This window comes from Ictalurus punctatus, chromosome 1, assembly GCF_001660625.3.
Source record: "Ictalurus punctatus breed USDA103 chromosome 1, Coco_2.0, whole genome shotgun sequence".
NCBI lineage: Eukaryota > Metazoa > Chordata > Actinopteri > Siluriformes > Ictaluridae > Ictalurus > Ictalurus punctatus.
Window position 1 is genome coordinate 33,058,761 of NC_030416.2, and position 23,336 is coordinate 33,082,096.

Below are 23,336 nucleotides of genomic sequence, written 5' to 3' on the forward strand. Positions count from 1 at the left end.
TAATCCAGATGTGTGCTCTTCATTCAATTCGCTGTCAATTTGGTGCACACTTGATCTAGACTGGTGGAAAAGGTGATTCGAGTTTGAATTTGTCAATCTCGGTGGCAGACAGCATGACTCACTCACAGTCTAACCACACACACACACACACACACACACACACACACACACACACACACACACACACACACACACACACACACACACACACACACACACACACAGAGAGAGAGACACACAGAGAGGTTTAAATATATAAAATGTTATAGAGTTCAGAAGCATAATATTGTAGAATGTTGGACGTTAGAGAAACCCAATTCCTCACCTTCATCCACGTGATGGAGAGCATTGAACTTTTTCAGCATTTGAGTGGATGAATTTGATGAAATCTGACATCATGAGCAGACTACTGGGATTGAAAAGGATGCTGCGGATGCTAAAATTAGGAGCCGCCTTTAGATGTGTTTATATTTAAGCTAATTATCAAGTCAAAACTGCTCATGACTTTCTGCTAACGACTTTCTGAAGCAATGTACGAGGTACTTGTGCCTCATCTCTCCAGGATCCCTGACTCGATCCTGAGCTCACTGTTACTGTCTGCGGGGGAGTTTTGGTCCATGTTTTCCCTGCATTGGTTTCTCCTCCTACCTTCGAAAAACATACCGTTATTTACAATATACTGTCTCTTCTGAATTGCTCGGACGTGTATGGTGCCCTGTGATGGGCTTGTGTTCCATTCACTTCCCACCAAGTGTTCCTCATAACACCTGACCAGGATAAAGTGCTTACCGATGATGAATGTGTACTACACTAAACATAAAAAAAATAGTGGACATATAAAGTAGTTTTTAGTGGACGTACAAAGACATGCTTATTCGCCAGAGGAAATGAAAATAAACAGGTCATAATAAATATTACAAGCATTTACAGACATTTATACACGTCCTAAATAGTACATGAAAAGGCAATGAAAGTCTTTACACATAATTTTTTCGATAGGGCCGGGGCTCCAGATGGAAAGGGTGGATGACTCTGACGTCACATTGCTCCTCGCGTTGTGATTGGCTATAATTTGCATATTCAAAACCTGGTCGATGCGATTGGATGGTAGAGAATCTAAAAAAAAAAAAAAAAAAATCAATCGCTGAGATGCAGAAAAACTGGAAGCGTTTCAGCACAGAGCAAACGGCTTTAACCCGAGCGAGGTGCGAATGAGACACCGCGTTAAGAGAGGCAGTTAGAGAGCAGTTTCAGGAGCAGTAAGGGACAGGCGGGGGAGACCGAGCGGATGCGGTAGAGAGGTCCACCGATGCGCCGCGCTCAGCGAACCTGAACAAGTTTTTTTTGTGTGTGTTTTTATTTTTTTCTCCTCTCTTGCCAAAAAGCCCGAGCACATCAACTTGTCCCGATCCGCTCCGATGGCTTCCATACTCGGCGGCAGCAGCGGCGGCGGTGCGGGAAGCGGCCAGATCCGGTGCAAGTTTAAACGGAGAAGGAGGAGAAGATCCAAGCGCAAAGGTAAAGTCGATTTTTTACATCATACGCATTTTTTTTTTAACTGTTCTCCTAAAGCTATAGGTGTCATTCATTCAGAGCAAGAGGTCAACAAAACATCCCCCTTCACCTTCACACTGGTGTTTATTTATTTATCTACAAGGTTATTAATTAAGTAGTTCACTTATATTGTGTATGTTCCAAAATGTGTCATGTGCGTACCTGTGTGCGTGCGCGCGTGTGCGTTGTGCCGGTGCGATGGTGTCCTGCGCGCAGCACACATGAGCTTTTGCCTTTTTGCTTTTTGAACTATTTATTTATTCATTCATTCATTTATTTATTTATTTTCACTTCCTTGAAGAAAAAAAAATGTTTTCTTTCTGCTTTTCCTAAATACCCAGCGAGACGTCAGGCTTTCAGAACCAGACGCACAGTGCCTGTGCGTAATTTTGCGTTTTGGTGCGTAATGTCCGCTGTGGCGCTTTTCCAGTCGCCTTCACTCAAAGCAATCAGCGTTTATACAGAGGTTATATGGCTCTGTATATCATATATCATATCATATGTCATATCATATGTCATACACGTCATAACATAACATGTCACGTCACCCTGAGTGCAGTCCAGTTGAAACAGAGGACCAGGGTGTTTATCCTTGTCGTTGTACATCACCAGTAGTCTGTTTCTATTGTCCTTGGTAACGTGTCGCTGTAAGAGATGAATAGAAATCACATTATGGCTCATATGAGACTGTAAGGTCAAACATCTTCAATGCAAGGACATCTGACTTCTGGTCTTTTGTAAGATATAGGAAAGCAACTTTTCTTAGACGTATTATTGATGCACTTCTGTATAGAAATAAAGTCGTGCACATGTGGAATCAGGAAGGATGTATAGCTGTTCCAGTATACCTTAGTGGACTATTTAAAAAAACTCTTTAAGGAAAATAATTTTTTAAATATTATTATTATTATTATTATTATTATTATTATTACTGACCAACTTCTTAGCACTCAAGACACAAACCCAACCCAAACCAAACTTGTTGCACATTGTTGCAGATCACCCTTTTCCACCCCTCCATTGTCCATCCACTTTGCTTGCCACCTAGTTGCGTGATCACCTCAGAAATTTCATCACAAGCGCTGAGGAATAAACGAAGCAGAGGCTGAGGTGAGTGACTGCAGCCCGTGGTGCTTCTTCATCGCTCTGCAGTGGCAATGGTAATAAATGAGGGCGCTCGCCAGTGCCTGGGTATCAGGGACACCTCTGTGTTTACCGTGACAGTTCTGTGTGCATATGTGTGTGTGTGTGTGTGTGTGTGTGTGTGTGTGTATAACAGTTGCTTATCACCCGTCATGACAGACCCCGGGGCTGATAACGTGTTGGTGATCAAACCTCCCGCTCCCAGACACACTTCCTCTGTATCTCCTTCAGGTTGACTGGCAGGAATGTGTTCATTGCACTTATTTCCTGCTTCGTATTTTCCAGCGATTGTTCATGATGTGATCGTTTTGAATAGAAATTTATCCAGATCGCGCTCAGCTTGGCACATGCCGTCTACGCTGCTTCACTGTTTGTTCAATCTGTAATACTTTTTTCTCACACACACACACACACACACACACACACACACACACACACACACACACTTCCTAACAGGAAGTGTTAAAAGATTCAGTTCAATTTGCTTGTCATATATGCCAGAGGATGTGTTTGGTATATAAATAACACCCTTTCTAAAGCAACCACAGGGTTGAGAAAAGCATTATGGAAATTTAACCTATTATTATTATTATTATTATTATTATTATTATTATTAAAGCGGAGGTCTGTCCTGGAACCTGTGATGTTTATAACCTCTGTAATTGAGAAAAGCAAGATAAGTGCAGTGCTGAGTCAAATGTATTTACATAATGGAAGTGACACAAATGGTCACAGAGCATTAAGCATTGCATATGAACATTGTGTGTATGTGTGTGTGGGTGTGGGTGTGTGTGTGTGTGATTGAAAATTTCCCAGCTGAGGTGATGGACTGTGATGGTGACTGTTCCTTCATACTCCGAGACCCCAAAATGCCAAAGTACACTCGCCCGTTTGAAGTTTTAGCGTTCTGAGATTTCTTCATTTATTTGCTTATTAACAGAACACACACACTTCACACCAGTTTTTTTTTTTTTTAAGACAAATCCTTGTCTCTTATTCAACATTTTATCATTGTGTTACATTATGTTATCACTGTGATAGAAACCGCACTCAGAGGAATGTCGACACAATTAATTCCACAAAGCTGGATGACATCAGTGCATTGTTTTAACTTTTCCCGCTCTAATCTCCGATAATGGAGATGGAAGGATAAATCTAAGCATTATTCTAATATACGTCAGTCTTTTCCAGAGCTGAATCAATTATGTTTATAGTCCTCTTGGAAAACGGCCGGCGTTTTTTTTTTTGGGATTATCCTGAAACTGTGCACTTTAATGCACTTTGATCCCCAATAAAATGCTACGGATTAGAAGAACATTAAATCTCTGTTTACCCAAATCAGATTTAAGCAGACCCCCCCCCCCCCCCCCCCCCTCACTGATTATAATAGATTGTGGTGTGTAATTGTTCATTTAAGGACAGAAGTGCAGTCATAGGGTAAAGTGTACACAGAAAAAAAACAACAACTGGACACCAGACCTTTCACTTCCGTCTGCACCTTTTGTAAGGACAGATTACTGTCCTTTTGCTACACATCATGATCTTGATTTGCTCTGCAATACATATAGTGCGCCTTTAATAACACCCAAGGTCACTGTAAAAAAGTGGCACTAGCAGGAAAAAAGACTAGCTGGAAGAAGAAATGGAGGGGGGGGGGTCAAACTGTTGAACCTGTATTGTGTCACGATTAAAAATGACCTCTTGTTAATTTGTCAAAAAAATGTCATGCCAATTCCAGGTTTTCTGAAAACACCTGAGGAAAATCTTTAAAATGATCCCAATGCTTTAAATTAATTTATATATTTTTTGACAAGTGCTCCTGGATCACATACAGTACATGTCTGTGTAACCGTAACAAGACCTCTCAGGTCAGATTTTTTTTTTGTTATCACACTTCACTGCAGATATGTGTAGTATGTCAATGTCCAAATGTCCAAATCATGTCTCATCCACATCTGACAAGATGTCAGCTGTCCTCCAGAGCAAATAAGCTACACGCCGAACCCTTGCGCCGCTCACTCGTTCGTGATCTCGCTGCAGAAATGCACAATTGGTGTGCTTTTGTTCTTCTTTGTGATGCAGGAATGTGGATGGTGTACGTAATGTTATCAGTCTGGAGGGTTTCAGGGCCGAGTTGCATTCATTCTCATGACGGTGATCATCTCTGTGAATGGTCGAGTGCAGAAAGGAGTATCGGAGGTGTATAAAAAGCAGGATCGGGTGATTAGGAATTAGTGTGACATCGTCTGCGGGTGTTGATTTGGAGCACAATAAAAGGACCATATATACAATTTGGTGAATTTTTCCTATTTCCTAGGAAGAATACAGTCAGAATAAGGTAAGTTTGTCCGTAAACGTCCCCTTGTGTCAGACATAAACTTAATAGCAGTGTAACAATGCATCGTCACCTCGATCAGTTATCGAGTTATTGAAAATTATGACTATAATATGATAAAACAGCGAGTAAATTCTATGAAGTAACGAATTCAGACTGAACTGTGTGCTTGTGGCCGACTTCAGCACGACCGATTACGTACAGTACATATCAGCTCAAATAACGGGGCAATTATGTAACTATTTTTATCTGAAATGAACCAAACAGTGAAGCTCAGTTCAAAGACATTATTTTGTGAATATGTCAAGGATGCAGGTCGAGGTCAGTCTTTTCTCCCATCTCCGTGACATCATAGTGATCGCTGAAGACCCCACTGGATTATGAGGAATTGTGAAGCCATAGTTGCTGTCTTTGTTTTGACGTTCCATGCTGGTAAGACTTGTCTTTCTGTGTGTGTGTGTGTGTGTGTGTGTGTGTGTGTGTGTGGGCTGGGAGTCCCTTCGGAGAGGCTGCCTCTGCTTCCTCGGTGTCTCCGTTTCCGATCAAGCTCAATCAGACACCAGACAGGACAAACAGAAACACTTGTATTGTCACCATTTCTGTCTCTTACCATATATGGACAGAACTCCTCCCTGTGCATTTCTAGAAGATCTCAGCTAATATTCAGTTCAAGCTATCACACAACGCGAGGGAAAGAAAACACTTGCGTTTAGATTCGAAAAGGCTGGCTATTTGTGCGTTTTGTTGATAAGAGGGTTTAGTGCAAGGTGCCGCCGGCATTTGAAAGGTTAATGAAGGTCATCAGTGCCACCGGCTGCAGCTGCAGCGTCGACTTTCACAGCCACTTCCCTGATTAACTGTGAAATCCTCCTCAATATAGGACACCGTGTCCTCCTCTGGACGTTTGTCCAGTGAGGTGAAAAAAAAATAAAAATGCTTATTAACATTGAATGGTTACTGCTCCCTGTGGAGGACTGGCTGATAAAATGACCAAGGAAAGAAAGAGCACAACTTTACAAATTAGCATAATTAGTCATTATCTCTTAATAGGCCCTGTTGGCTTTTTGAGATGTGGCTGCTGGATTTCTGCTTAAAGTTCAGCGAGGAAAAACCACATTTAACGCCGAAACGAATGTCTCAATAACACAGATGAGCTGGTCGGGTAATCGTCCGACTGGGGTTTGGCCCTGGGTACATTTTTTTAAGAGAATCTTCTAGACCTTTTTTTAAAAAAAATAATATCAGAAAACACTAACATCAGATATCAGATAACAATATCAGAAAACAATAATATCAGATAATCAAAACAAAAGCTAACGAATGCAAAAAGTTTTGCGTTGGTGTTTTTGTAGTGATCGCTTAAACTGTGAATAATTTTTTAAATGATTAATATTTATTATGTTGTTGCTATTTGTCCTGCCATCAATGCACTTGACTCATGCTTGACACATTTAATTATCTAACAAGCACTAGTATGAGTCCAGTTAGATTCTCAGCCTGCTTAGTATTCTTTGCTTGCTTTGACCAACAGCATAACAGCGTTAGCATCTGTGGGAGATGTCTGACCCGGTACACACGCAGAGAGCATGAGTCTCCAGAACCACATCTTGAAAGTAGAGAACAGCGCTGTGGTGCTATGTGGGCCACAAATCAATTAACAAAGCCCATGAGCTAGCACTGACACAACACAATGAAGTAAGCCTAATGCTGCGACACATTTTTATGTCAGGGAAAATGACACTATCCTTTGAAGGATGCTGGTAATTACGGAGTGCTGATACTGTATGTGATCCTTTACAAAGGACAAACGAAAGAAGACAAAGAAACTCAATTAATACTAAGGTGTAGGTGCTGTCAGTTGTTCCTTATTTAATCTTCCGGACATTTTTATTCATTTCTAATTCTGACGCACTTTCTTTCTTTTTTCTACCATTTTTATTTGTGATTCATGTCTTCGGCAAGAATGCATCCATATTTCATTTACAAACACATCAGGATGGGGTGGGCAGGTTGCACAAGAGATATACTATATATCTGTAGGAACAAACTTGTTTTGCTGAATGTATTCATTTATTCATCTTCAGTAGCTTTTTATTTTATTATTTATTTATTTTTTACCATTCTCATCAGTGTTGTGGTTTGACAGTTTATATGTTCTAACGGTATGAATACTGCAGATAGGAAGGAAGAAGTCATTGTTTGTTTGTTTGTTTGTTTGTTGTGGATTGTTGTCTTATTGCACAGTACACTGTCCTCCACTAATATTGGCACCTTTGGTAAATATGAGCAAAGAAGGCTGTGAAAAAGTGTCTGTTTAACCTTTTGATCTTTTGTTAAAAAAATTCACAAAATTACTGTCATGGATATCAAATAATTCAAACAAAACACAGGTTTATCAAAAAAGAGTATCTTTGTTAAATATAGGTGTGCAACAATTATTGGCACACTTTTAGTCAATACTTTGTGCTACCTCCCTGTACCAAGAGAACCACTCTGAGTCTTCTCCTATAACGCCTGATGAGGTTGGAGAATGCATGGTGAGGGATCTGAGACCGTTCCTCCATACAGAATCTCTCCAGATCCTTCAAATTTTGAGGTCTACACTGGTGGAGTCACCTCTTCAGTTCACCCCACAGGTTTTCTATGGGGTTCAGGTCAGGGGACTGGGATGGCCATGGCAGGACCTTGATTTTGTGTCCATGTCCATGATGTCATGTATCTTAACAAACTGTCCACGTCCTCTGGCAGAAAAACAGCCCCAAAACATTAAAGAGCCACCACCATATTTAACCGTGGACATGAGGTACTTTTCCATATGGCTACCTCTCTGTGTGCTCCAAAACCACCTCTGGTGTTTATTACCAAAAAGCTCTATTATGGTTTCTGACCATAGAACCCGATCCCATTTGAAGGTCCAGTAGTGTCTGGCAAACTGAAGATGCTTGAGTTTGTTTTTGGATGAGAGTAGAGGCTTTTTTCTTGAAACCCTTCCAGATAACTTTGTGGTGATGTAGGTGACTTCACTTTGTAGTTTTGGAGACTTTCTGACCCCAAGACACAACTAACTTCTGCAGTTCTCCAGCTGTGATCCTGAGATCCTGAGACTCGAACCGTCCTCTTCACAGTGCGTAGAGACGATATAGACACACGTCCAATTCCAGGTTGATTCATAACATTTCCAGTTGACTGGAACTTCTTAATTATTGCCCTGATGGTGGAAATGGGCATTTTCAATGCTTGTGCTATTTTCTTATACCCAACCTTTTTCCGCACAGTTATATTAAATGGTAAATGGTCTGCACTAATCCAAAGCACTTTACACTGTGTCTCATTCACCCATTCACACACACACAGACACTCACACACCAATGGAAGCAGAGCTGCCATGCAAAGTGCTAACTTGCCATTGGGAGCAACTTGGGGTTCAGTGTCTTGCCCAAGGGCACTTCGGTATGTGGAGTCACGTGGGCCGTGAATCAAACTGCCAACAATACGATTAGTGGACGACCCGCTCTACCACCACAGCTGCCCCATATTACTTGGTCTAACCCATTGTTCTGAATGACTAAGGGAATTTGGTCTATGTGTTACCTCATATTTATACCCCTGTGAAACAGGAAGTCATGGTTGAACAATTTCCTGTTCTTAGTCACCCAGGTGTACAAAAGAGTGTAAAATATCAATGGGAATATACTTCAAATATATTTTTCTCAAATGAATTTATAGGGGTGCCAATAATTGTTGCACACCTATATTTAATGAGTATAGGTGTATATATAAAAAAAACATATATATATATATATATATAATATTAAAACCTGTGTTGTGTTTGCAATTGTTTGATATCCGTGAGAGCAGAGTATTTCTGTGAATTCTTTGAACAAAGCATCAAAAGGTTAAACATTAAAGACAAATTTTCACAGCCTTCTTTGCTCATATTTACCAAGGGTGCCAATATTAATGGAGGGCACTGTATTTCCACATTTAATTTGACAGTTTCTTGTTGAATGTTGAAGTTTTGCACATTCGCTGTACAATTTCCTTTTTTTGCAATTCACAAATTATGGGGGTATAAACTTTTGCACAAAGACAGACTGACACATAGATTGACAACTTGTATCTGTTTTACATGAAGACAGTAACAGGTTATTGATATGGACCCAGTCATTATATATATATATATATATATAAATATATATATATATATATATATATATATATATATATATATATATATTTTCCTTTTATTGTTGCTCATGTTTAACTTATTGGAATATTATATTTTGCTAGGTAAATAGTTTCTGCACAAACAATGGGAGAGCAAACCTTTGCACAATGACATAAACCGTATGTAGAGTAGCTACATGTGTAGTAGCTACCGCCCATTTGTGTGCATTTTAACAGTAATGCTACAGGAATCCATTATTATGTCTCCAGAGGTTTTTTAAATATCCACTGAACCATTTTTAAAACTGTTTTCCAGTTGATATTGCTGCATGGTTTGTATTATAATGTTGCCCTATAAAGTACATCCACATTTCACTGTCTATCTTAATAAATTGGTATATTTGTATACTGTAGATACATTGTAAAATCCTATCTTTGGTATTTAACAAACATGGAGGGGGTGGGGGGTGCAAACAATTGCACAAGGATATATATATATATATATATATATATATATATATATATATATATATATATATATATATATATATATATATATATATATATAATATATATATATATATATATATATATATATATATATATATATATATATATAATATATATTATACGTGGAGACCAGTAACAATTTATATCTGTATTAACAATATTAATGCTAACAAAAGGAGTAATTACTTCTCTACAAGTTATTCAGATGTTTTGGTTTGTTGATGATGCTGTAAGTTCTGAATTCTTATCTTTTTAAGAGTATCCACATTTCAGTTATAACTTTTTGGACTTCAGGGGGTGCAGACTTTTGCACAGTGAGCGATAGATAAGTGTATATACAGTTGTGTGTGTATATAGTGTCTACTGATATTTGTGATATGATATAATTTCCATCTGCTTTAATGATATTAATGCTAACACAGAAGCAGGTTATTGCATACAAATATGCATTTGAAATATGAATAAAATAAAAAATACATAAATAAATACATAATGATTCATCTCCAAGTGCTCGGTGAAGCCATATTTCTTTGGCAGACTGTTTTTACACTTTATGATCTAGCATATTATTTCTCCAGTATGAGCTGTTAATTCCGAATGATTATTAGCCATCTTGTCCTTGTGTCATTACACATCTGGCCTGAAGGCAGAGAATCAAAACATCTGTTTAACCACAGCACTTTCTCTAGGTACTCTTGATGGGTTTTTTTTTTTTTTCCATCCTTATCTTAATAGGCAATGCCGAGAGACTGCTTAGCGTGGCTGACTGTATCTCCTCTCATTGGCGTGTGTGTATGAAACGATGGTGTTATTTAAACATGACTCAGTGTGTAAGAGAAGCATTAGCTCAGCGCATTGCTGGCAGGATGTGCTCTGAGAGATTTGGTTTGTAGATGATTATGGCTGTTTGAGTAGATTAGGTATTTTGCAGTAGTTTAGGTTCATCACTCCTCTGACAGCGCACATTAAAGGACTTTTTTTTTTCTCCTCATGCCCTCTGGTAAATCCGTGCTCATCCATTGATTCCCAGCTCCTCCAGGGTGCGTGTGTGTGTGTGTGTGTGTGTGTGTGTGTATGCACATCAGGCTTATTGAGCAAATCCTTTATAAGGTGTTTAAACCAATCTTTGTCTGTATTAGCTTTGTCTGATCTAATGCAAATGAATGAATGTTTTATTGACTTGTTTTATTGGCGTCTGTTTAGATTTTTATAGCAGTGCAATTGTGACATTTATTTAAATTTCTCACCTATATACACAATATACAGGAAAAAGTGTCCTGACAAAACCCTTCATATTTGACATTTTTCTACTATATATATATATATATATATATATATATATATATATATATATATATATATATATATATATATATATATATATATATATATATATACCTTTTGAAAACTGAAAAATGTATCTCTTTGTAATGCCATTGCCACACCATAGCCTACAAATATGGCCGCTATGGACTAGAACACTCAGCCACATCACACACTGGATGTGTCTCGATCAGCTCCCTATCTCCCTAGGTGGTGTTTAGCATGTACATGAGTTTGGGCATTGGTAAGGACCCTACACATTGGGACACTCAATTCTGGTGATATGACTATGTACTCGCGTCACCACTGGAATTTATCAACTACAGGCAGGACCGATATCTTTCTGACATTATATGTCATATACATTTTTTAGCTTAATCACATGTGTTTCTGTCACGGTACTTCAAACAGGATCGTAGGCTAGCTAGAGGATTAAAAAAAAAATCATTAAACACTTAAAAGTCGTTAGACTCAAACAAACCGAATAGAGAACGTCAAATAAAGTTAAAAATCGCTAACGTAAGTAATTATGTGAGAGCTACAAGAACAATAACAAGCTACTTACATTTGTAGACGAAGCTGCCTAAGAGGCTTCAGAACACATGATGTCATTTCCAGTAAGGGAACGACGCGCTTGATTTTTGAGGTGCATTGTGGGATTTATTATGGAGCAAACGTTGCAGTGCACTGGAACGATTTTGTGATTGAGGCAGCCCTTAAAATGGCCGACTCCCTGATTGGTGCCCTGACTACTAACTAGAGAGCTGATTGAGACGCACCCAATGAAATGTTCATGTCCACCTGATTTCTGATCCAGCACACCTGGTTTCAATCATCCACACACACCCTGTAAATAGAAACGTTGAATTTTCATTAATCTGCACAGCTATGTTCTACGACTGACGTACCCATCCTGCTTGCCTGTGTTTACACTAATGGTTTTTGTGGTTTTGTTTTTGCCTTGGATCTCCCGTTTGTAAATCGCCTGACATTCTGCCTGTTTGTTGCTACGATTAAGCTAAGTGGTTAGGGTTAGGGTTAGGGTTAAGGTTTGCTGTTTACCATCTTTAATAAAAGCATTACTGCTGTCACCTCTGCCGCCTGACACACTTTTGCACGCATCTCAACTAGAAGGAAAGTTCTATTCACCGAATGCCACCAACACACTGATTGTCTAAAAACAACTGCTAAATGCTGCTTTAATTTGCAGTTAATTAACATATAGTTGAAAAAAAAAATCCAACAACAATAAGTATGACCATGGAAACTATGTTTATCTTTGTGCTCACCTTTATTCATAGCTTACAGCAGTTTTTACAGTTTGTTAAGCACTCTCTCTCTCTCTATCTATTTGCTGTGATCTCTGTAGAAAGCTTAGCCCCATTTAGATAGTTAATAAGATTTTGGTGATTCTTGTTTTCTTAAAGTTTGAGGTTTGTTAAAAAATTTAGCCAAAGCCAAAATTTGGCATATTTGTCTTATTTCCAGATTCTTGTTGCGTTCAGGTCAAAATGGCTTGAAAATAATTGCTGTAAAATGCACTATATGACTAAAATATGACTCTCACACCTGACTATCACACGGTTGTTGAAAATATATTTTCTATAGCAGCAGCCCAGAAAATTTCTGGTTTATTTAATTTCTGGTTTGCACTCGCTCTGATACATTATTGTTTTTTGTTTGTTTTTATCTAAGAACTTGTTGGAATGATACGCCACATAAGCTACAACTAATAATAAACAGATAAGGACGGTATTGTTGTTTTTACAAAGGAAAAAAAATCCCAGCATTGATGTGGTGAAGTTTTCTGTAAGATGTTTATTGAACATTTTATAGAAGGAGTCTCCGGTGTCAGAACTTCGTAACAGTCACGGATAAAGCTGTTCTTTTACATTTTCGGCAGAGGAAAGACTTCAGGACAGAAGGCTTTGTGGTTTCTGAGTTATGTGACAAGTATCATAGCCACGGCCCCATCAGCTTCACTGACTGCAGCCAGGTCACATGACCCTGTCACATGCTCTGGTTAATCAAACACGTGTGTTCCCAATAGATACACACAGCAGAAATATAGACAGACTGTCATTCATTCAGTGCTAAGTCGCTGTTTGTTTCATGCCTCGTTCTCCAAGTTCTTATGTTTTTTGTGCGTTTACTTGTGATTTTGGATTTGCGTTTGGAACTGGACCCATGTCACACCCCTTTTCCTCTCCCTCCACTGGCTTCCTGTAGCCGCCCGTATCAAATTCAAGGCCTTGATGCTCACGTACAAGACCTTGTCTGGAACAGCACCCTCCTACCTCAACTCTCTCCTGAAGGCTTACGTTCCCTCATGCAACCTGCGACCGATTAAGGGCCGACGCTTAGTAGTGCCTACTCAGCGTGGCTCAAGATCCCTTTCCAGAACCTTCACACCGACCGTCCCTCAGTGGTGGAATGAACTTCCAAGCACTTCGCTTCTCTAGAACTAAATTATAAGATCTTGAATAGTATTAATATATACTTGTATTCCCTCATCTGCAAGTCGCTTTGGATAAAATCATCTGCTGAATGAATAAATGTAAATGTAACTGTTTGCTTGATCAATAAATTTTGCCTTCGCATCTGCCAATCTGATAACAAGTCAGATTAAATACATGCTGGTGAGGGAATGACTGTTTATAGCTGCTATAATGTAAGTGATAACAAGAACTAACTTGTTTCACGAACGTTCCATAACATTAACCGTAACTATAAACAGGTAATACAGTACACGTAACACGTTGTTGTCATTCTTTGATTGATGTAGTTTAAGAGGAATATAACACTCTGAGATGTGCTGTTATACGAAATGATCAACTCTGGTGTAGTAACACTAACTCTGCTGTGTAGCTGGTTATTTTCCTATAACAGCACGTCCTCAAGTGTGTTATTCATTAGCCTCATAGCCTCGTTTCCTGCGATAGCCCACGGTGTGTTTGATTTTCATATGCAGCGAAATGTCTACTGTGTCTGAGTTTCCCTCCCTCAAACTGTTTACTTTCAGAGGTGAAGAGCAGAGCTTTACAGGTTCCAGGTCGGATACTCTTCATGTTCCCTATAAAGAGCTAGAGGATGTGAGAGACATTAACACCACGCTTAAAGTACGCTATAGTAAGACACTGTACGCGCGTGTGTGTGTGTGTGTGTGTGTGTGTGTGTGTGTGTGTTTGCATTGAAACTTCCATTCAAAAACCATATCAAAGCTACCACAAGGAAATGAACCTGCCAAGCTGAAAAGTGCATAATATTGCAGAATGGAAGACAACCCCCCCCCCCCCCCCCCTTTTTTTCCCCAATAGCAATAACAGAGAATATTAACCCAGCAGTCATTTCATGAGTCACTGACCAACATTTCATACAATTCTTGTTTTTAATGTTTCTCTCAAAGACTCTGAGCATATTTGCAAGAGCAAATATAGGAAAATCAGAGAAAAAAGCCAGGCAGATTACAATTACAGTAATTAATACTTGGCTACCCTCTCTTTATATTTGTAACATAGTAATTAAGCATTTTTAGAACTGCTCTGAGCTAATAAATTAAACTCAGGACTTAAACTTACGAGCTACTGTACCTGAATGGACTGGATTCTGCCTTAATGGTAAGTTGTTTGAATCATGAGTACATGTAAGTGTAATGATCAGTCACATACTTTAAGGCATTTTTACGATACATGATATGCATCATTATATTTACGTTTGTTAACTGCCAGCAATACAGTAGTTTTACATTTAAAAAAAGAAAACCTTCCCATGACAATATTACACACACGTGTATATATATATATATATATATATATATATATATATATATATATATATATATATATATATATATATATATATATATATATATATATATATATATATAGAGAGAGAGAGAGAGAGAGAGAGAGGTAGATAAGTACAAAAATCTGACATCAGCTGCTTAGAGTTGGCTTGTAATTCAATTATTTAATGAAAAAAAACAAATTTTTTAAATAATAATTAAAAATGCCTAAGAAGTTATCTGAATAGCTCAGAAAAACATATTCAATATAAAATATAAATTTTCACAATATCAGCATATTATATTTTCATATCACCAGCACTAATTATATATATATATATATATATATATATATATATATATATATATATATATATATAAATAATAATAATAATAATAACAATATAGTATAGCAGTAATTATAGAATATTTTTAGTGAAACAATTGACACATTTTATTTTTTTACCAAAACAAAACCCAAAACTGAATGAAAATGTTGTTTCTCTGGAAACCAGACATCTGTTGTGATCACTGAAGCAAACTGTAATTACTTCATAGATTTTGTAGATGTGTGTATATGGGATGTACTGATATTGGATGTGGAAGTTCTCCAGGATAAAGCTGATATTATTGTGGTATTGTGGACACACACTCATATACAGTATGTGGTCATGTGGACACACACACACACACACACACACACACACACACATTTCCATATACTGATTTGTAACCCAGGACTGTTATTCACAATTTTCATACTGAACATCATTCCAACACAGTCAGTACTGCTTGTCATTACTCTTCTTATTATTTTATGTTTCTTGTATCATTTTACAACGGATGTAGTCCTCAAATGAAACCACGACAGAAACGTATTGATGTTGAGTGTTAATTGTGGAGTGTGATTCCTGATCTCTTTTGGTAAACATTTGCACTGCGTGGACCGACTCGGCTTGCCCTCTTCTCATGGCACGAAATCTTTCCTTCTCCGTTGTCAGATCGGTCTCCGAGAGAAACGGTGGGGTGTGGGGGTAAGATGTGTGACAAACCTAATGATGTGTTCCAGAAATTTCCCATCCCTTGCTAATGGTGTAAAAACACAGACACAGCAGAATCTGTTCAGGGAATGATGGAGTTTGGTCCAGAAACAGATGAGGAAGGGTGTCGTGTGTGTATCTGCATGTGTGTGTGTGAGTGTGTGTCTCTGTGTGTGTGTGTGTGTGTGTGTGTGTGGATAAAATTGTAGTGGGAACACTAACAGTATGAGCTGTGTGTATGAGCATTAATCCTTTCTGTCTATTCCTACAGCATGAAGTGGATCAGTGGCCTTTGGCTCCTCTCATTTATTTAATGGCGGTTCCTCTCCATTTTAAAGGAGCAAACTGTATGAGCCGCACATCATTTTTTACAAATGTAGTTTGTAATTCTTTCTCACTGATTCAATCGGGCACCAGCACACACTCACACACATGTGCACAAAGGCGTCAGGTCATGATGATGAGGCCAGCAGCAGCAGCTGTTATCTTGTTGTCACCTTTTCCTGCTGTTCCCTTACCTGTCACTCTCAGCTTGAGCTTACCAACTACTGGGAAGTAAAAAAAAAAAAAAACCAAGAGAGAGAGACAAGGAAAAAAACCAAGCTGGTTAGGGAGGGAAAGAATGATGTACAGAGAGAGAGAGAGAGAGAATAACCTCTGATGTCTCAATGCAGGAAGTTGGTACTTAACTTTCTGCTCTGTAATATGTGTTTAGCAGACAGCCTGTAAATAAGGCCACGGTAAAAGCAGGCCAGGTGGATATAAGTTCACTCAAGAGAGACTTTGTGCACCGTGCTGGATGCGGGAGAAGGTATTTTTGTCACTCTCATTACCCCGTATTGAATCTGAAGCTTAGCGTGTATTGTTGCCCACGCTGGAAATGAAAAGTGAAAGAGCGTGTGTGTAATACGTGGCTCTTTATCGAGCTCTGTGTGCTCCGACGCTGAAAAACACAAAGAAGCCTGCCGAGAGCAATGAGTGCACCAAGAATCACACCTACCTGAGCTTAGCTCAACATGAAAGACCACGGCAGGAGTTTTGGGTCGAGAGAGATGAAGAGAGAGGAAGGCAGAGAGAGAGAGAGAGAGAGAGATAGAGATAGAGAGAGCTTCTGTAGCAGATGGAGCTCCTAACGTGACTAATCTATGTCTGCTTGTTGTTTAAGTGTCGTCGAGAAGGGCTTGTGACAGGAGCACAATTCACTCCCGTGGCTGGGCTCTGATGATGTTTGTGTGTGTACCTCGCATTGCAGCCCTCTCGACAAGCCTGCAAATCTTGTGTGATTCACTGAGGCTTAAGGAGACATGATGTAAGTTTTGTAATATTCTTGCCTCTTGGTGAATGATGTCTTTAATTTTGTTGCATATTTCCCTTCAGTAGCAATCTTGCAGACTCTTAACATCTTTTCATGTCCCCCATCTTGGATCTGAATGATCATTATGATTATAAGCTTGTCATATGTTGCTAAATGCAAAATCATGTATTCAGAAGTGCGAGATGGATGGCAGCTGGAAATATTAACGTGTTCAGGGTAAATGTTAATGTTGGAAGTGAATCAGCAGCATCTAGGAAATTTATTACTGCGCTGCATGGATTTGTGTATTCGTGTACGAAGATTTAGCCCTCAGAGATGGCCAAGTAAAAGCTGTAGGAAGTAATGATCTATTACTTAAGCTCGTTCCGTATCCACTCTCTCACTATCACACTATTAAATTACGTTTGTGTTCTTTGGGCTGAGAGACAAGCGCAACAGATTACAGCAGCAGTAACAGATAACAGTAACAGCAACAGATGCAGTACATTTCATGTGGATTGCTGTCAAATCCATCCACAGCATCCACAGCTGTATGGCTCAAACTAACCAAACCATGACGTAAACACAAACACCAAACACCTTTACCAGTATAACCAACCATGTTAAATTCTTGGCTTTCAGTTTTTTTCCCCATTCCTTTTATCTTTCAGAGATGTCACAGGGTTGAAAGACCGAGAGAAAGATGACTGTGCAGTGAAGAAGCCCGCTTAGTGCTAGACTGTCAATATATCTATCTGTTTTGTAAGGGATAAAATCAGGGGCATGACCTGGCCTGGGTGTTCGGGGCTATAGCCCCAAAGATTTTTTCTTTCTTTAGCCCCTAATAATTCTCCACTTGGAGCGGTTTGTCACTACGTAACTGAATGTCAGGAAAAGAAGACGGCGGTGTTGTAATTTTATATCTTCAGTGAACGGAGGCGGGACCAGACAGGCTTTACAGGAAAATACACGGAAATACTCGTGTCTTATTGGCTCTCAATTCCACCAAATGCTCGCTCACAGTGCTCGCTCACAGTCAGTTAGTGTGAAGGGGGAAAATTGATATGCAGCGATTTTTTTTTTTTTTAAACTAATAAAGTCCAAAGTGTCTGCAGTGTATGAATGGGTATGTGATTGTGCCCTGCGATGGATTGGCACCCCATCCAGTGTACCCCGCCTTGTGCCCAATGCTCCCCGGGATAGGGAGGATAAGCGGTATAGAAGGTTTCCCTGTGACCCTGAAGGAAGGATAAGCGGTATAGAAGATGGATGGATATGAGCAGAGCATAATTACAGTGAACATACTTTGCATGGCACTGTAGCAGCTAAACCCATACAGTGATAGCTTAGTTGTGCGTCCACTTGGCTAGCTAACACTTGGCTTGTGTTAAATACATTTTTTTGAAGTATAAAAAGTTTTATATTTATCGGTCTGGTAGTCTTACAAACAGTGATAATGCCCAAAGCAAGTTTTATATTGAATGCAACTTTTTGTACAATTTTCACATTTTATAAGCAATTAGCCCTTACGTGCAAGAAAAGAATCATGGAAAGAGTCTGCTTAGAAGTACGTTTGAAAAGTTTTTTTGATGGAGAAGAGTTAAGTTACTCTTACCATCCCAAAATTGATTCTTTTCCAATAACAGTGTGTCCTGAAGTGTTACTTTCTTCTTATACACAGCAATTTGCCAAGGCTTTCATTCTTTTAGAACATGCCAAAACTTTTGTCCATTTAATGTTGTGAGACAAGTTAGTTGTTCCTTCACCGACTACTATTTTGTCCCTCTCTTGAAGTTAATAAGGCAGAAAACAAAACAGCATGTCGTGTTACCCAAAATCTGGAAGTCCTCTGTTTATCTAAGGAACAAAAAAACTTTCATAAATGTTAATAAAACATCTCCCTACAGAGAGCTTCACCATAGCAATGATGTATATACAAATATTATTTCTTTGTTAAATAACAGTTAATTTTTTATCCTTTTTAAAAAAAAATAATAATCTTAGATTATTGTGCAACGTCTGCCATAAAATCCGTTACTATAGACATGATAACATATTAGAACGAGCGCATTAACATAAACCTGTGATTTTCTACTATCAGAGATGTTATTAGAAATATAAAATGAATCAATGTGTTCTGATCAAATTCAAGAATTCAGCAATGCTGTGTTTTATTTATTTATTTTTTATATTTTTAGCTATGGGAAGTATACGGATCATTTAATTATACACAGGAATGCAGAATGAGAACATCTGTTTACTAGTTTTGTAAACTAAATTGCCAGAATGGCCTGTTTTCAGGTAATGCTGAAAATATCAACGTATACAAGCTGCCAGCAGATGTATGTCAAGGATTCTGGGTAAAAATACAAACAAAAGCTAAAATGAAGGAAGCCCATCCACTGGTTTTTCAATCATTTAGAGACAGCGTTCTTCATGAATTTGAGTTCAGGTGCATCTGCCCTGGTGCCTCCTGCTATAAATTTAGAGCAATCTCCAGGAGCATGTCAGGGGACGCACCGATTGGCCCTCTGCTGAAAGACTAAAATGTAATATCATTAGGTCGGAGACTCCCCAGCCAGGGAGGCGGCAGAATGGATTTATTGTCTCATTTTGACTCATTAGAGTTCCATAATGAAGAACCCAGTTCACCACCTGAAGAATTTCACTCTGTGATTGAAGACATCCTGTCCGGTCCTGCCTCAGCTCCACCTACAAATTTTCCTGGCTTACAGTCTTCCATCCAGCAAGAGATTGCAATTTGATTCTTCATTGGCGGTATGCAGAGGGCCATGGGGCCTGCTGCCGGAGTGGTAATTATCGTTTACTAAGCAGGTGTTGCGATTTATTGCTCCTTTATCACAATGCAGATTTGTGGTGCATTGGGCAATCCATTTTCAATTTGGTTCCCTGCCTGAGATAAATGAACAGATGTCCATTGATTTCCCCCCACTGCAGTCACACGCCTTGTTTACACCTGACAGCCAGGACTTTATAGCCCAATGATTATTCGAAGTAAAGCGCGTTATAATTAGCAATTTTTTTAATTAGTCTGACAATTGGCAGGTCAGTCACTAAGCCTCTAATTTTATACTTCTCACATACACAGCTGCTTCCTTCTTCAATTGTGAACCTTCATTGAAGTGAGTCAGCCCAAACGATAGCACAGCTCTCGAGTTGAATCAGTACAGCCCTCCACCCTTGCCAAGAGCCACTCATCATTTATCCCACTGTCCTTTAGACACTAAGGCTTTTTTTTAAACACTGAGGTTTTTTATTGACTAGCCCCAAGCGCTAACAATTTAGCCAAAGTGTTGTCCATTCTGACTTAATTTGCTGATTATTGCAGTCCGGGCACATTTGTGGCTATTGCTTATTAAGTTTGACATATTACCACTTCTAGCTGATCTCTGATTATATTTCTTTTTCTGTACTAATGGAGGACTAGCTCAGATTTCTATCTTCTAAAGCCCCTCTAATGCTCTTCTGTTCTGTAGTTATTTTTGTTTCTTCCTGTAATAGCATGAAGACCCTCAGTGCTTGTCACCTCCTTTTGTGTTTCTGATTCTATGTGACAAGATCACAAAGCTCCCGAGCAGCTTTGCAGGACGCCACTCTCCAGCTGGTTATCAAGCTATAAATATACATATATACGACTAGTCTTGCCAGTCCCAGTGCACACTAATGAAAGGAGTCAAGTGGTGCATGGTGGTTCTGGTCCCACATGTGCCGGAATCACCGGTGATTTAATTGAGCCCCTGACAAAGATCTTTTTGTTTTATTGTCGGAATTCTATCAACCTTCATTCTTGTGTGGCTCTTATTGTCTTCAGAGCCAAAGGGACATGCTGTGCTTTACTGTTATTTGTCACTTCTCTATCTCGGCCAGATTCTGAAGGAATGCGTGAAGTCTTGCTTGTTACCAGATTAACCATTGAATTGTTCTTACAATGCCTTGTCCCTGACTATTGCTTGAATAGAGAAAGAGGTACAGAGGTATATAACAGACCCTCAGGCAAAGGATGGGGAAGAGTGTAGCATTGATAGTCAGGAAGAGACAGAAGGATGATGAATGTAGAGGTGGCAAGTTGGTTACAGAGAGGTGAGGGGACATGCTAGGAAGTGGTGCATGGTACACAACGTCCTTCCTACGGACGTCACACTGGGTCATCAGGCTAGGTTATCTACAACTGATTCCTCAAGGCACTGTCTAGCTTCAGGGGAACTGAGAATTCCAGCAGGTGCATTGGGAAGATGGATGCCAAGAGGAGGAAAAGAAGAAGGAGGAGGGAAAGAGGGGTTAAGCGGCGAGGTGACTTGCTGTCCTAGTTTAGAAAAGGACAGGATGATGGATGGAGCATGAAGGCAGAAAAGTAAAGACAAAGCAAAGAGAGGTTGCAGAGACAGGTGATGGCACGTAAAAATGGAGTCTTGACTTTCATTTGATGTGACAGCTGATGGGGAGGTTAGATCCGGTTTTGGTCTGACCTGGTTTATAAAAGGACAGAAACCTCAGATGTGAGGGTCTGGCCTCAGGGAGTTGAGCTCAAGCACCATTGAATACAATTACAAAGAGATGACCACCGTATCAGGACAACAGGCTAAGCTTTTGGCAATGCATCCAGCCCACAGTTAGTTTGAAGGTGAGGCCTTTTTTGTTTTGCACTTGACTGTTGTAGTCTTTGGGCTGCACCAGGAGGCTAGAGATAATAGGATTAAGTCTGGCTTGTTTAAGGTAGGGCTGGGCAATATGGCCAAAACATTATCACATTAAAAATTCATATCAGTCAATATCAATAATGATCACAATAAATGTCAAATCATTATTTCTTTCAATCTTAAAGGCAGATTTTTTGTACTGAGTGAAAGTTGAAGAAGTCACACAATTCATTGGTAACTTGTACAACTCTACTTTAAGAACACAAACACTTGCCAAACAGAAACATTAAACAAATCTGTTGTACAGAATATTCAAGTCTTTGTCAAAATATGCATGAGTAAATATCTTTGTCATGATGCAAGTCCATGGAGGCAGATGCAATTGCAGGACTTCCTTTATTACATAGACATATGGAACAGGCTCAGGGAAACAGACTCAGGAAACAACCATGAAGAAGACACTAGGAACCAGCATTATAATAAACATAGGAACTAAAAAAAAAACCCATAAAGAATGCTAAATAAACAAAATACAGTGCATAAAAGCAATAACAAACATGAATGGACCAAAAAAAAATGACCCATTTTAATGCTCCAGCAACTAAGGAAGAAAAACAAGCAACTTAAATAGAGCACTAATTAACCAGGGAAAATGAGAAACACAAGCATATGATGAGACATGGAATGGAAGGAGACAACAGAGGAAGAAGTTCTGCAAAGGCAGTCAGGGTGCCCTCTAGTGACAAAAGGTGGAGTTGTCCTGGGGGCTATGACAGAGCTCCCCCCTCAAGGCACAGCTCCTGAAGTGCCACCATCAGAGAGACTCAGCGACCGCAGCGAGGCCTGAGAGGGGAGCAACAACGCCAATCACGGCAAGGCCAGAGAGGGTAGGGTCAATGACAAAACGTGGCAGAGCTGTGTCCCCAGCCGAGACGGGAGGCGGAGTGACCCTCCCCAGCCAAGATGGGAGGCGGGGTAACCCTCCCTAGCCAAGCAAGGGAGCAGCACTCTGCCACTGACAAGGGTGGGTGGGAGGGGAAGTACACCAGCTGGGAAGACCAGGGGGGCAACGACCATAACAGAACCATGGAGCAGAGCGATGTCCTCAGCAGAACACAGAGGCAGAGTGACATCCTTAGCTAGACAAGGTGGCGGATCGACAATCCATAAGCCAAGCGACATCCCCAAGGGAACCCAGAAGCCAAGCAATGTCCTCAGCAGAACACAAAGGCAGAGCGACATCCTCAGCTAGACAAGGTGGTGGATCGACAACCCATATGCCAAGCGACATCCCTAAAGGAACCCAGAAGCCAAGCAATGTCCTCAGCAGAACACAGAAGCCAAGCAGCGTCCTCAGCTGGGGTGGGGCGCAATGATCTAAGTGGGGTGGGAGGGTAGCAGAGAGCATCCAGCTCTGAGCTCAACCCTCTTCTAGTCCAGCGCTAGAGTTCTTCTGCATCCATGTGTAGCTGGAGTATTGTCATGATGTGAGTCCATGGAGGCAGATGCAAATGTGGAACTTCCTTTA

The 23,336-nt window shown here is 39.7% G+C and overlaps 1 protein-coding gene across 1 annotated transcript in view; it reads left to right on the top strand.

Annotated features, from left to right (window-relative positions):
- Positions 1 to 1,156: 1,156 nt before the first annotated feature.
- Positions 1,157 to 23,336, top strand: part of adarb2 (adenosine deaminase RNA specific B2 (inactive)) — a 227,919-nt gene continuing 205,739 nt past the window's right edge. The window contains exon 1 of the mRNA XM_017480853.3: positions 1,157 to 1,518. Coding sequence (XP_017336342.1) covers positions 1,419 to 1,518 — 100 coding nt within the window. The 5' untranslated portion in view covers positions 1,157 to 1,418. The remainder of the gene's footprint in view (positions 1,519 to 23,336) is intronic.